This window comes from Tupaia chinensis, unplaced genomic scaffold (genome assembly GCF_000334495.1).
Source record: "Tupaia chinensis unplaced genomic scaffold, TupChi_1.0 Scaffold000294_1, whole genome shotgun sequence".
In the NCBI taxonomy this organism is placed as follows: Eukaryota; Metazoa; Chordata; class Mammalia; order Scandentia; family Tupaiidae; genus Tupaia; species Tupaia belangeri.
Genome location: NW_006159779.1, coordinates 1,416,826 through 1,432,300, shown reverse-complemented (window position 1 = coordinate 1,432,300; position 15,475 = coordinate 1,416,826). Strand labels below are relative to the sequence as shown.

Below are 15,475 nucleotides of genomic sequence, written 5' to 3'. Positions count from 1 at the left end.
TCCTGCTGAGTATCAGCGTGCACTATGAGTGAGAGGGAAGCAGCCTCCACAGGGCCTGGACGCACTGTGATCCCCTTCTTCCAGCCCATCTGCTTTGCGCACTCACACTAGCCTCGCGTTTCAGGCTGACCGGGCTAGGGATCAGAACAGGGTTGCCATGTGGGATCTGGTTTCTTGTTTTCCTCCCTCCCTCCCTCCCTCCCTCCTTCCTTCTTTTTTAAATTAGTTTTGCTAATAGGGGATGTGTGCTCTCTGAAGAGAGAGAGAGAGAGAGGAAGGGAAACTGGAAAACCAGCCCCCAGGGTGGATGACCACACTGAAATCCCTTCTCCACTCAAGATTTTGGGCACATGTGCACATGTGTCCAGCATGTTTTTAAGCACTGGGTCTGGGACTCGAACCACAAAATTGGCCATGTAGGATCTAGCCACATTCAGCACACCACCAGAAGCCAGAACGCTTCTCTTCTTTTTTCTTTTTTTTTTTTGGAGAGGTTTTTGCTATAGCGCACGTGTGCCATGTGCTCGCCAGACAGACAGAGAGAGACAGAGAGAAAGCGAGAAATCACCCCCCAGGGGGGATAGCCACACCACAATCCCTTCTCCTCCATTCTCCTCTCGGGATCTTGGGCACGCATGCACAGGCGCCCGGCGTGAGTTTTAAGCCACCGGGTCCGGGACGCAAACCACAGTTGACTACATGGGAGTCCAGCGACATAGCCATTACGCTAACTGCTGGTCCCCCAACCTGGCTTCTCTTGAACAGTATATTACGACTGCACCACAGAGCTGGCCCACTTCTAATTTTTAAAAAAAAAAGTATTATTTAATTTTATCGATTACTGTTACTATTACTTAATTTGCTATAGGGCACGTGTGCTCACCAGAGAGATGGGGAGGAGGGAAAGTGAGAAAGCAAGTTGTCAGGTCTGGGACTTGAACCATGGTTGACCATGTGGGAGTCCAGTGCCTGAACCACCACGCCACCTGTTAGCTCCTCACTCACAATTTATTTTTTTAAGAGTGATTTTTGCTATAGGTGCATGTGCTTGCCAAAGACACAGAAAACAAGAAATCACCCGTTGGGGAGACGGCCACACCATAATCCCCTCTCCTCTATTCTCCTCTCAGAACTTTGGACATGCATGCACATGCATCTGGCGTGAGTTTTAAGCCACCAAACCCAGGACTCAAACAGTGATTAACCACGTGGGAGTCCAGTGCCTTAACCAGTATGCCACCTGCTGCCCCTTACTTGACATTTTTAACCAGTTCGTTTTCTAATTATTACTCCAGAATCTTCAAGGTAAAAACTCAGGTCATTCCAAGCCATACTGCACCACATGGGCCTCTTTGCCAGTGGAGTCCAGCTGTCACCACCCCTGTCTGAGGGTCCTCTGCTGAACAAAGGAGCTCTCTCCTTCGAGTCAGGAAAGCCTTTCCCTGAAGGGCACCTCAGCTCAGAACAGGTCTCGGGGCTAGCCAACAGGCCCACACTCTTGCACCTGTTGACAAAAAGCATGCTTTACCGAGATCTCTAAAGAGGCCAGCAGGTGGTTGAGGGAGCTGGACTCCCACATGGCCGACTGCAGTTTGAATCCTGGACCTGGCAGCTTGTTTTCTCACTTTCCCTCTCTGTCTCACTCTGCCCCTCTCTGATCAAATTAAAATAAATACACTTAAATAAAATTACTCTTTAAAAACAAACAAACGAAACCCCAAAGATCTCTAAGACAGGAGATCCTCTTGAGAAACCCCTGCCTGGAGCGCCCAGGCCGTGCCCCCGCTCTGCTGAAGGGCTCTGTGGGACTGCTGACCGCCATCTCCCTGGGGGACACACCCAGGAGCTGAGAGCCTCTCTGATCACTATAGCCGAAAGCTATCCACCATGCCTGGACTATCTTCATGACTGGCATCTACGTGGGCGGCTATCAGTGGCACTTCCTGTGGCATTTGTGATCTGAGACAAGGGCTCTGACTCATTCAACAGCTGAGCCACCCCAGTCCCAGGTAGGGCTGTGGGAGTCAAGGCCACAATCTTGGGGTCCAGCAGGCTCCTCTGTGGCTCAGCCCAGGGACTGGTCAATAGAGGCCAAGTTTTGTTGTTTGTTTTTAAGTTTTTGCCATAGGGCGCATCTACTTGCTGGAGGGAGACAGAGATGTTAGAGAGAAAATAAGAAATCACCCCCAGGGGGATAGCCACACCACAATCCCCTCTCCTCCATGGTTCTGGGATTTTGGTCACACATACACACGCGCCTGGCATGATTTTCAAGCCGCCAGTACTGGGATTTAAACCACGGTCAGCTAAGTGGGAATCCAGTGCCTTAACCGCCATGCTACCTGCTGACCCCCACAAGCAGTTTTTTTCCACATCAGTTGTTAGAGAGGGCTCCTCTGTTCAGGGTACCCCTGCTCTCCCTAAGCCCTTTGCTGTGGCACTTCCAAGGGTACCAAAAGGACGCCCCTGGGAGTGCAGCCTCACCCAGACTGGATGTGAGCCCGTGGGAGCCTGAGGGGACTCCTGTCCTGTCCGGGCCCTCCCGACACCTGGGCTTCTTTCCAGGTGCCAAGGGGAACGAGCAACCAGCTCTGTGGCTGGCATGGGGCCATGGCAGCAGACTTCCCACCCCCTTGGCAGGCCACAGGAGGGCAGCCAGAGCATGGCCCCCAGAGAAAGAGGAGCTGAGTACAGCCGGGCGAGTGGAGGAGGCAGAGTCCGGGGCGTGATTCGTGCTCCAGCTCTGCTGCTGCATCTTCAAGCACGTGCCTCTCTGCCCCAGGTCCTGTGTCCAGTGTGGCTGGCCCTTCCCAGGCTCAGGGCTCCTGGGAGGTGCATCGGGAAGGCATGGAGATGCCTGCTGGGCAGAGCTCACGCAGGTTCCGTCCACACTGCTCAGCATTCCGAGCCAGGCACTCAGCACCAAGCCGCCCTTGCCATCTGAGGCTCTTGCCTCTTCCTCCTCAGACTGGCAGTGGGCAGCGGGTGCATTCTGTGGCTGACTGGGGGCTCCCACTCACACCAGCCTCTCTGCCAGCACAGACCCTGACTTCTCGGTCTGTGTATCCCCACTGCTTGTCACAGGGCAGCTGCTCGTTTGGGGAAGCCACGCAGGGAAAGGAGGAGGAGGGGATGATCTCAGGTGTAGACAGACCACTGGGAAGGCAGGAAAGAGGAACCCAGCAGGAAACAGCCCTCCTTTCTCTGGGGGAGCAAGCAGAGAGAGGCTTGGGGGAAGCCCGGAAAGTGCTATACGAAGGCCTTGGGCAGCACTTGGCTCAGCAGCTCTGCTGTACATGTGGGTGGGCAGTTTGCCCAAGACCCTTGTCTATCCATGGTGGGGGGGAGGGCACAGCCCAGCCTCTTGCTTTCCTCTGCAGTTCCAGGTACTTCCTGAGACCATGCTGAGCAGAGCACCCTCCACTCCACTCCTCTGCTGAGCCCCTGGTGCAATCCCAGAACTACATAATGGACGGGGTCTATACAGGCGGCTCCCTCAACACCAACCTCTAGGTGGCCCGAAATCACCCTGCAGTCAGGAAAGAGGTAGTTGGACACTTCACACACGGGGTCCTCTATGCCCAGAGACTTGCAGTGCTCCCGGGCTTCCAAGCAGGCGGCGGTGAACTTGGACTGATGTTGGCCAAGGACAGTCAACATCCCACTGGGGACAGCGTCTGAAGCTTCCTGCATGGCCTCAGCTCGGACTTTCACAGCATACAAACCTGTCCAGAGAGAAGAGCATTTGGAAACATTAAGGAGAAACAACCAGACTTGAAAGATAAAGCCCAAGTCATACCCTGTGCCTTCCCAGCCCACAGGGATGTGGGCTATACTTGCATCTGCTCCAGGAGCTAGTGCCGCCAATACCCAAAAGCAGGGCAGGGTTTTTTAACGCCCAAAAGGGGGGGAGGTTTTTTTTTTTTTTAAAAAAAAAAAAAAAAAAAAACTAGCCAGAGGGCAAATACACTTGCGGGAAGGAGTAGGGAAGCTCCCCACTATGGAGATAGCCACGCCACAATACCTTCTCCATTCTCCTCTTGGAATTTCGGGCGTGCGTGCACATGTGCCTGCGTGTCTTCAAACTGCCAGATCTAGGACTTGAACCATAGAGTTGGTCATGTGGAATTCAGCTGCCTTAACCACCACAGATCACCTGGCCTAGGACACTGTTCTTGGCACTATACAAATTAACTCAAGGACTTCCGGCCTCAGAGCAGGGTTGGTGTAGGGCAGTGGTTCTCAAGTGGGTGATGTGGCCAGAGGGTGCTGTCTGGAGACAGTGCCTAGGTGTCCCACCTGGGGGGACACCACTGACATTTAGGAAGTCGAGGCCAGGGTGCTGCTCAGCTTGCTATAAGGCACAGGGCAGCCCCTAGATAACGACCTGTGTGAACTGTTAGCAGTGTCACTGCTGAGAGGCCTGGGGAAGGTAGATGGGCAGACACTGATCTACATAGTGTGGGTAAGTCAGTTTCCTTTCAGGTCAAAGGATAACAGGGCTGGCTCCGTGGTATAGTGGTTAAGTGCTGTGCACTAGGAACTAGATCCCACGTGGCCAAACCATGGTTTGAATCCCAGCCCGGTGGCTTGAAAAACATGCTGGGCATATTTGTGTGCACGCTCAGAATCTTGATGGGAAGGAGAAATGGAGGAAAAAGGATTGTGGTGTGACCACACCACACGGGGGTGCTTTTCCTCTGGCAAAAAAATAAATAATAAAGGGTAATATCCAGTCTACTGAGTTGTTGTGCAAATTGGGAATTATTTTTCTTTAACATTATGCAATTATTTATTTATATTTTTTAGTTTGTTATAGGGCACATGTGCTTGCAGTGGGCTGGGGAGCAAATGCGAGAAATCACCCCAGAAGGGGGTGGATGGCCATATCACCATCTCTTAGTCCTCCATCCTCCTATCTGGATTTTGGGCAGACACACATACACATGCACACGCACACGCCTTCTGTGACTCTCAAGCTGCAAGGCGAGCTCCCAAATTGCACAACCGGCCTTAACCTCCACACCACCTGCTGGCTCCCGGGCTCTTTATTGTCTTAGTGGTGCTATACAGCCCAATCTTACAGCCTAGTGGCTACAGGAGATGAACCCGCAGTTCAAATTCTGGCCCCGGTAGCATGAAAAACACCCCAGGCACCAGTATGTGTGTCTAAAATCTCGACAGGACAGAGAAATGGAGAAAGGACTGCAGAATGACCATGCTCCACTAGAGGTGCTCTCCCTTCCTCCTCTCTCTGGCAAGCACCCGCTGGCAACTAAAAAAAAACAAAACACAATAGTGCTATAATGCTTTAAGAAAAAGCTGCGGTATGGCCATGCTACAATACCTTTTCCCCTAGGAATTCTGGGCATGTGTACACACGTGCCCAGAGTATTTTTCAAGCTGCTAGATCCGGGACTTGAACTGTGCAGTTGGTCATGTGGGATCCAACACCTTAACCAACATGAAGCAGCTGTCCCAAGGCACTGTTCTTGGACTATACAAATTAACCCAAGGACTCATAAAATATAACTATTTATTTTATTGTTATTTTAAAAATTAGAGTTCTTTCATTTTAAAAAGTTTTTTTAGAGAGATATTTTTGCTACAGGGTACATGCACTTGTTGGAGAGAGCCAGAGAAACAGAAACTAAGAAATCCATTCCTTCTCCACTTTCCTTCTGAGATTTTGGGTATGCACACACATGTGCTCAGCATGAGTTTCAAGCCTCAAAGTCTGGGACTCGAACCCTGGTTGACCATGTGGGAGTCTAGCACCTAAATCACTATGCTCGAAATTGGCCCTCTTTTTTTTTTTTTTTTTTTTTTTTTAGTGAAAGAATCCTACTGGATGTGATGTGATGTGATATCTTACTGTGGTGTTGATTTATATTTTTCTGATGATGAGCAAGGTTGGGTAACTTTTCACCTGCTTGTTGACCATCCGTATATCTGGGGAAATGTCTATTAAAGTCTCTTGCCCACATTTAAATATAAGCAAAACATAAGTAAAACTGATAGGGCTCAAATCAAATGTTCATTTACTCTTTTTCATTCAATGAACATCTTTTGAGCATCTACCACCTGTGATAAAAGCTGGAGTGTGTGAGTGGAGTAGAGAAATGGGCAGTTAAGATTTCATGAGATCACAAAAGAAATGCATAATGAATCCTCCAGGCTTAAAAGAATCAGAAAAATCTGGTTCTCAGGATCCCACTGTCATCACCAGTACTATTATCTGTGTGTGTGTGTGTGTGTGTGTGTGTGTGTGTGTGTGTTGGTAGCTTTTCCTTTTGTTTTTCGTTTGTTTTGTTTTTGCTGTAGGGTATGTGAGCTCACTAGAGACAGAAAGGGAAAGTGAGAAATCACCCCCCAGAGGGAATGGTCAGCTGCAATACCTTCTCCTCTTCGCTCAGGAATTTGGGCACACACACGACTGCTGTTTCACAAGCCATGAGGTCTGGGACTTGAACTGCACACTGGGCCATGTGGGATCCAGCTGCCTTGAGCTCTGAGTCACTATGCCATAATCATCCTGCCTCGGGATCCCAAGGACCTAGGACCACAGGTAAGTGCCACCATGCTCAGCTTTTAGTATCATCTCTGGCAGTGTCCCCAGTGAGCCCATCAAGACCACACCCCTGCATGAAACCAAACGGTTCCTGTGTACCTTCAGAAAATTCCATGGCTCCCGCAAACACTAGGGCTGCAAACTCTCCCACACTGAATCCAGCAGCAGCAACACAGTTCTCAATAACCTGCAGTGACAGAGGCAGAGCGTGAGGCCAGATTCTGGGGGAGCTCGGTTCTGAGTTCTGCGCCCCAGAGCTGGCCAGAGCTCAGTGCCTATAAGCAGGTTCCACAGGCCTGGGCTCCAGTGAGAAGGGAACGCACTAAAGGGCCTTGACAATCACGGAGCCCAGTCCTGTAGAGTGGAGCAACTTCCCTGGGAAGGCAAGCTGAAGCCCAGCCCCTGAGGCCACACGCTTTGCTGCTACCCTGCTACCTGCGGAAGTTCAGGGTGTGACGTTCGAGGCTGGTGACTGGATTCCTTAGCTCTGTGGTTTCCTAATCAATGCGGCTGTTCCTCATCCGTGAACTGATGACAGGGCTCTGCAACCACAGGACACTTCGGGAATTCTTTCAGTATCTCCTAATCTCCTGTCCTCATCCCTGGGACAAGGCTTTTACCTCACAAGGTTGTGAAGGTGAAACCCGGTAAAGGTGTCAAGTACTGTGGTGTCTGTCCTGATGCTATCAGATACCGACAGCAGCCAACTGGCCATCTCCGACTTCAGTGACATTCGCAAATACCTTATCTTCCCAGTGATCCCTCATCTAAGGATGAACTTTAATCCTTTAAGAACTCACTTCATTTACTGCTGATTAAATTAACTGATCGAGGGCCGTTCACTATTACAACCGGGCCTTCCACCTCTACACCCCCCTCCCCTGCTCGGTATTCTTTCCCGAACGCTCGTCATCGTTACACACTGTAATTCACGTAGTCTGCACGCTTATCGTTTATCATCTGCTTCCCCAGCGCGGAGGTCCCCGTTTCCGCAGGGCCTGCCACGGCGCGCGGCACTGACGGGAGCTCGGGAACACTGCCCAATGAGCCCGAGAGGGCGCACTCGGGCCTGCTGCGCGAGCTCCGGCAGAGCCACCTCCCCGGCCTACCCCGGAGCCACGGGTCTCACCGCGGGCTGCAGGTGGTGGAGTTTCTCCACCGCGGCCAGCGAGGCCACGAAGACGGCGGGCTGGCACACGGCGGTGCGGTCCAGGGCCTCCTGCGGCCCGCGCAGGCTCAGCTCCAGCAGGTCGTAGCCCAGCACGCGGCGCGCGGCGGCGTAGAGCTCGCGGACGCGCGGGTAGCCCAGCAGGCCGCGGCCCATGCCCACCACCTGGCTGCCCTGGCCGGGGAAGAGCAGCACCGAGCACTGGTCCGGCGTCCGCCGTGCCGCCGCCCCCCAAGGCTCCTCCTCCGCCGAGGTTGCTTCCCGCAGCAGCTGCGCTACATCCACGGCGCCCGGCGGGGGAGCCGGAAAGGTCGAGGTGCCGCGACCGCAGCGGGCCCGCCACGCCGGGACCCACGCTGCCCTCGCAACCCGGACGCTCATGGTGACACTCCGCCCCGCGCGCGTTACCGTGGCGACTAGGGCCAGACTGCGGCTGCGCTGCGCGGCGTGGTCCCTTCGCTTTTCCTGCCGGGCTGCCCGTGGTGTCCGAGGGAAGGAAGGTTCCGCAGTTTCGGTTCCGTCGGGGTCTAGAGCGTTCAACACCGCGTACGGGGCGGAGTGACCCTCGCGCTTAACTTAAACTTCCGCAGCCAAGGACAGTGCGAGACCACCCCACAAGGAGGCCTCAGCGGGCTGAAGAAGGCAGCGCAGTGTTGAATTTACCCTACCCAGCACGTGAAGAGTACTTGGAACTTACACTTCCTCTGTCGCATGTGAGGCTCCGGACAATTTCTGTCAACACGGCTGTCTTTATATGTTTCCTACAAGCCCGACGCAGTGCCTGCCGTAATCGACATCCAATCAATCTTTGCACCTTTGAACAAATCCCTGGATATTTTGCAGACATAACTTGTTCAGTACCTCACCTCAATGCTATGATGGACAGGTGTTATTATTATCCTCAGTTTACAGCTGAGTAGACATTGGCTGAAAGACGGGGTGGCAAGTGGTTAGTGACGATCACAGATTGGAAATCGGGGTTCTCCAGCTTCCCAGCTTTAGTGTAAGGCTAGGTCAGAGTTAGAGCTCTTGGCTGCGAAGTTAGCCAGCAGGTTGTGGCCGGTGCCCACCACTTGGGCACCTCCAGTCCTTCTAAGAACTCCTTTGCCTGATCCTTCAAGTTCTGCCTGCCTCTCCTAAGGAGCCTTGTACATACACATGCACACACACACACACTGCACACTTTGTGATGAGAAGATCTGGGTACAGTCATGTCTTGGTCCTTTGGGGCTGCTGTAACAAAATACAGCAGGCTGGGGGAAACAGGTGACAGAAATCTATTTCTCACAGTTCTGGAGGCAGGAAGATCAAGAACAAGGGCCCTGCAGATCTGGTATTCCTGGTTTGCAGCTGGCTGTCTTCTCATGGCATACCCACATGGTAGAGAACAGAGAGAGAGAGATTGATCCTGTGTCTCCTGCTTCTCGTTATTCGTTTTGCCAGAGGGCACATACACTAGCTAGATAGTCCAGAGAGAGGGAGGAAATACCCCCAACGGGGTGTGGTGACGCTGCAATCCCTTCTCCTGCATTTCTCCATATTGTCAGGATTCTGGGTACACACATTTAAGCACCTGCCATGTTTCCCAGGCTTCTGGGGCCAGGATGCCAACTTCATAGTGGAAGTTGGCTCCCTTAACCTCTAGGCCCTCATGCTTTTTTAAAATTTTATTTAATTTTAGGTTTTTGCCATAGGGTGTACACACTTGCAAGAGAGAGAGAGAAAGAGAGGAATAGTGAGAAATCACCTTCCCTCCCCCAGGAAGGATGGTCACTTCACAATCCACTTTCCTCCATTCCCTTCTTGGGATTTTGGGCAAGCATGCACACTCATACTTAGTGTGATTTTCAAGCCACTGAGTCTGGGATTCGAACCACGGTCAGTCATGTAGAAACCCAGCACCTTAACCACCATGCCACCTTCTGGCCCCTCTTGCTGCTTTTTAAATAAGGGCATTTGCCAGGACCTGCTTGGAAGAATGGGATTTTTTGAGTAGGGAGATTGTGGGTTAGAAATCAAACACACAAAGACATACAAGTAAAGCAAAGTGAGGATCGGGTGGGCCCGACTTCTAGGATGAAAAGCCAGTGACCTTGAACCAGCCTCAGGTTCATCTTTCTAAAGGGCAGAACATGGGAGAAGAAAATGGAATGTGAAGCCGGTTGTTTGGGGATGTCAATCCGCGGAAGACGTGAAAATGATTGGCACCATGTAATTGTTCTGATCTTTTTTGGGTGAAATCTGATAAACACCTTGGCTTTTTTTAGCCTGATACTACTCTACTGCTCTACAATATAGACAACAGGCAGTTAGCGTTTTTTTGTATGTAAATGTTTTTATAGCCATGTGAATGAAGCTCACAGAAGTGCGTTTTTTGTTTGCTCTAAAGGTCACCGTGTTTGCTCTCCACTGGCACCCATTTGTGAGAGCTCTGAGCTCATGAGCTAATCACCTTCCAAAGGCTCCACCTTTAAATATCAGCACACTGGAGAGCAGACCTTCTGGGGACACAACATTCAGCCCATAGCAAACCACAACATTCAGTCTAAAGCAAATCTACTTTGCTGGTTTGTCATAGAAGAAGAATCAAATGAGAAAGACCTAGTGCTTAGGACATTCATGGCAACCTTGATATTGACAAGGAAAAGGCAGGGATAAACTGGGTATCCAACTGGGGAGGGTTTCAGTTCAATAAAATATGGCCAATCTACTGAGTGTCATGGTTGTAACAGATAGGAAATGTTCCGGTTAAAACATGCACAGAGTGCATATTGCCTCCCAAAGCCCATAAACCCACATCAAAGGCACCTTGTAAAGACATGATTTCACAAGGACAGGGAGAACAGGAAAGGGGACCCCAGTAACACAATCTCTGGAAGCTGGAAAGCAGGTAGGCCAATATGTCTGAATTTAGCTAACTCCAGATGGCTAAACTCCTCCCAGCAATGGAGAAAGTTGAAAACTAACCTTCATTCATCCAACAGACTCCTCAAAAGCTTAGAAACTGGTCATACCAGCTGCTGCTAGACCTAAGGGTACCCAAGAATAAAACAAGGAAGGCTGTTGAAGGTGTCTTTGAGACACAGTTATTATAGAGCTTTAGATCGCCTCCCTCTCCTTAGGCAATGGGTGCTTGGTTCCAATGTTCTTCAAAAATTCATGTGTTAAGATTTGATTGTTACAGGATTAAGAGGGTGAAAAACTAGATCTCTGACGTTGAAAGGTGAGGCCTTTGGAAGAAGATTAGGATTAAAGTCACCAGACTAGGGCCCCCTTAAGTGGCCCCCATGGGTTTATAAGGAGAGGAGATGGGACCTGAACAGAGACACATGGACACAGAGGTGAGGGCTCTTGCCCCTCCCCCTCTGAGACCCTCAACAAATGTGGACCCTGGACCTTGAGCTGAACAAATCTCTATTTGTATAAATTACCCAAACTCAGGTAATTTTTGCTATTAGCACAGAATGGACTAGAACACTGGGTGATGCCTCTCCCAGCTCTGGCAAACAGCTGGAGTTTAACTCTGAAAGGGTCAAAGGAAAACATCTTTAGATGGGACAGGGAAAGCAATGAGTGTGAGTACTCTGCTGAAACAGGTCGACACTGAGTATTGGGTGCACAGACCTGCTCCGGTGAGGTCCCCGAGCTTCCAGATCCCAGAGCCAGACTCTGACCCTTCAGTCAAGGAACAGGAGGGAATCTGACCAGGGAATCTAAAACGAAAACATTGACAACCCAGGAAGGGTCCAGACAAATGACCCACCACGTTCACCTTACAGTGATGCTGTTCATTCATTTTAGTCTTGAGCAGCTAGCTAAAACTTCCCAAGCAGGGGCTGGCAGTTGGCATGGTTTTAAAAGCACTGGACTCTCGCATGGCCGACGGCGGTTCAAGTCCTAGACCTGATAGCTTGCTTTCTCACTTTCCCTTTCTTTCTCTCTGTCTCTGTCTTATCAAATTAAAAAATAATAATGGCAAATGGAATTAATTAAATAAATAATTATTTAGAAAAATGCAAGCATCTGAGGAAAGCCTGTTATAAGGAGAAATAAATCAAGATAGAAGATTCAGGAACTATGAAGAGAGAAGAAAATTGTTTTAATAAAATCATTAATAATCTTTAAGAAGTAAAAGAAGACACTATATCCATGAAACAGGAAGCTATTAAAAAAAAGAACATTCAGGGGGCCAGCAGGTGGCCTGGTGGTTGGAGTACTGGACCCTCATGTGATCAACCATGGTTTGAGTCCTGGACCCAGCAGCTTGAAATTCACACTAGGCATGTGTGTGGCAACGTCCAAAATCTCAGGAGGAGATTGGAGGGATTGTGGCATGGCCATTCCCCCTGTGAGTGATGTCTCAATTTCCCTTTCACTGTCTCTGTCTCTCTCAGGTGAGCACACATCTTCTATGGCAAAAACCTTACATTTTTTTTCAGAAAACAAAAAATAAACAGGAGATTTTAAAAGTTATTGAATAATTTTGAAATGAAAAACAGAAGGACAGAATTGGAAATTAAAATTAGGAGAGTGGACTGGCCCTGTAGCCTCGTGGTTAAGGGAGCCATGTGGCCAACCACAGTTCAAATTGTGGTCCCAGTGGCTTGAAAATATTCCAAGCACAAGTGTGCACCCATATGTGCCCCCAAAACCCCAACAAGATGGAGAAATGGGAAGGAGGGATTGTAGTGTAGAACATTGCCCCGTTGAGGGGTGCTTTCTCCATCACCCTGTCTCCCTGTCTCTCTCTGGTGAACACACATGCCCTCAGGCAACGACACACAAAACAAAACAGGAGAACGGAGTTAAAAACCTCAATAGAGAGGGCTGGCAGGTGCCATAGTGGTTAAGGCACTGGAGTCCCACATGGCCAACTGTGGTTCAAGTCCTGGACCTCGCAGCTTGCTCTCTCTCTCTTTGTCTGATTGAATTAAAAAATAATAATAAGTAAAAATAAATGTAAAACATTCTAGAAAAACAAATGAAACTCAATAGAAGGCCAAAAAAAGAATGTTGAGGAAACCTCATAGGAAGTACAGCAAAAAAGCAAAACATGAAAAATGGGCAAGAACAGGAAGATAGAAAGCAGCCTAGGAGGCTGGTTTCTGAATAGCTGGAGTTCCAGAAAGAGAAGCGAGGAAACAGAGGGAAGGAAATTACCCACGACATAAGTCACTTTCTGAATATAAAGAAGTGAGTTCTCAGATTGAAAGCATCTATTGAGTGTCCACACAGTGGATGAAATTAGATCCACAGGGGAATATCAAAGTGAATCTTCAGAACTCTGGGGCCCCAGATCTTAGCGTCTTCCAGGAATCACGACAGATCAGAGTCTCCAGGCCGCACGGCAGGCATCGCAGCCGGGCGTAGGCCACCAGGGCGGAACATGAATTTCACCAGCGTTTCCCTCCATGTGCTCTGGCTCAAGAGCCCGGGCTCGTGGCACAAAGGGGAACCAGGAGGGAGGAAGATGTGCAATTCAGGAAACGAGGGCCCGCCCAGGGGAGGCGTCAAGGGCACCCCCAGGGTAGAGGTGCAGGTGGAGGAGAGACCCTAGGAGACAGTCCAGGGGAGCTGTGTACCCGTGATCCAGGACGGGCTGAACTGGGGTGGAGGACAGCAGGAAGACCTTGAGAGAGTGCCTCTCTGCCTCTTTCATTCATGGAAGAAAGAAACTTGATAAACAAGCAAACAAGGCCGGCCTGCGGGGTGACGGTTAAGGCAGCTTGATCCCATACAGCTGACTGCTTGGTTTGAGGCTAGAACCTCATGGCTTGAGAAACATGCCAGGTGCATGTGCGTGCATACCCAAAATCCCAAAAGGAGAGAGAGATGGAGGAGAAGGGATTGCAGGGCGACCACTTTCCCTCTCTCTCTCTCTCTCTGTCTCTGGAGAGTGCATGTGCCATCTGGCAGAATTTGGAAAAATAATAAATAAGTGAATGAGAATAAATTTTTTTGGAAGAAAAAGAGAGAGGGATTGAAAACTCTCATTGCCAAGATCCCTGCTGCCACTGAGCTGCCCGTTTAAGAACAGAACACCCGTGAGCCTGGCTCACCTGCACGTGGCTGGCCTTGCTCCGGTGCAGGCCTGTCCTCTCCTCCGTGCTCTCTCCCTGTCAGCTGAGGACACCTGCCCTGCTCCTGAGAGCCGAACACAGGGCGTAGTGAGCTCAGAAGCACAAGTTCTCACCGCTACTGAATGTCCATGCCACAGCCCGGCTGGCACCCACAGGGGCGCCTCACTTCCACCCTGATTTGTGACAGGTGGGTACTAGTCGCGCCCCCAAGGCCCAGCTGAGCTTTGCCTTCCCGGAGGCTTCTGGTCTTTGTCCCTGTTGGGCCTGGCTGCCTCTCTGCTGCTCACAGTGGACCAGTCTAGTGCCCGGTAAAGGGACACAGGGCATGTTGACCGGAAGTCAAGGTGGAGCTGACTCACTGGACAGGACTCCAGGGGCTCCTAGGCACCTGAACCTTGGGGTGGGCACACCCAGCATTCTTTGCGTTATTAGTGTACAGGTACGTTTTATTTATTTATTTATTTATTTATTTATTTATTTATTGGAGAGGTTTTTGCTATAGGGTGCGTATGCTCGCCAGACAGACAGAGACAGACAGAGAGACATAGCCATCATGCTAACCGCTGGTCCCCAGGTACGTTTTATATATGAATGCATGTAAGACAAATGAACATTTCAGAACTGAAAGACACAATATAGACGAATGTTTGTTGCTTAAGTCCCCTGACTTAAGGTAAGGGGAAGAAAATGAGTTGCAAAATGATTCCTTCTTGTAAAGGAACCCGTGCTTGTGCTTAGAAAAAGGCTGGAAGGGGGACCAGCAGGTGGTGTAGTGGTTAAGGCGCTGGGCACTCCCACATGACTGACGAGGGTTCGGGTCCTGAATCTGGTGGCTTGCTTTCTACTTCCTCTCTCATTCTCGCCCTCTGTCTCTTTCTGGTCAAATTAAAAAATAAATGAATGAATAAATAAAATAAGTAATTATTAAAAAAAAAAAAAAAGAAAAGAAAAAGTCTGGAAGGCGCCGAGTGCGGAGGCGTTGGCAGGCTAAGGTGTCCCCAGGGCTTTTTGTTCTAGGTGATAACCAAGGGCCTGACTTTCTTTTTTCTTGGCTGTATTTTCCAGTTTCTTTACAATAAACATGGATGATTCATGTAAAAAAGTAAGCATAGAAAGTATAAGGAAAAGAGCCAGCAGATGGTGTGGCGGTTGAGGTGCTAGACTCCCACATGATGGTCTGTGGTTCAAGTCCTGGATCTGGCAGTTTGCTTTCTCAGCCCCTCCCCCACAAGCACATGTGCCCTATAGCAAAAAATTTAAAAAAAAATAGTAATAATAAATAAAATAAAATGAAAAAATATGAAAACGTTTAAGAAGTATAAGGAAATACTGTATTTGGAGCCGGGATGCTGAATGACAGTGGTTTAAGTGGACAGGGTAAGGGACAGGTCTGCACCTGGAAACCACGTGACTGACCACAGTTCAGATCTGGATCCCCAGCCTGGGAGTGCACATGGGCCCAAAGTCCTGATGAGGTGGTCTGGAGGAAGTGGAGCACAGCCTGATTAGACAGGGGGGCTGATTTCTCTCTGCGTGTCTCTTTATCTCTGTCTCTCTCTATTGCAGGTACCGTCATGAATTCAAAAAAGAAAGAAGACAGAGTGGCCGGGACTGCCTGGTGTGAATCCTGGCTACCGATGAGCTGTGTGGCTGTGG

The 15,475-nt window shown here is 49.9% G+C and overlaps 1 protein-coding gene across 1 annotated transcript in view; it reads right to left on the bottom strand.

Annotated features, from left to right (window-relative positions):
• MCAT (malonyl-CoA-acyl carrier protein transacylase) overlaps window positions 1–8,177 on the bottom strand; it is a 10,305-nt gene extending 2,128 nt beyond the window's left edge. Inside the window, exons 1-3 of the mRNA XM_006150673.3 lie at window positions 7,701–8,177; window positions 6,671–6,758; window positions 3,508–3,725 (exon numbers count right to left, since the gene is read on the bottom strand). Coding sequence (XP_006150735.1) covers window positions 3,508–3,725; window positions 6,671–6,758; window positions 7,701–8,120 — 726 coding nt within the window. The 5' untranslated portion in view covers window positions 8,121–8,177. The remainder of the gene's footprint in view (window positions 1–3,507; window positions 3,726–6,670; window positions 6,759–7,700) is intronic.
• Window positions 8,178–15,475: the final 7,298 nt, after the last annotated feature.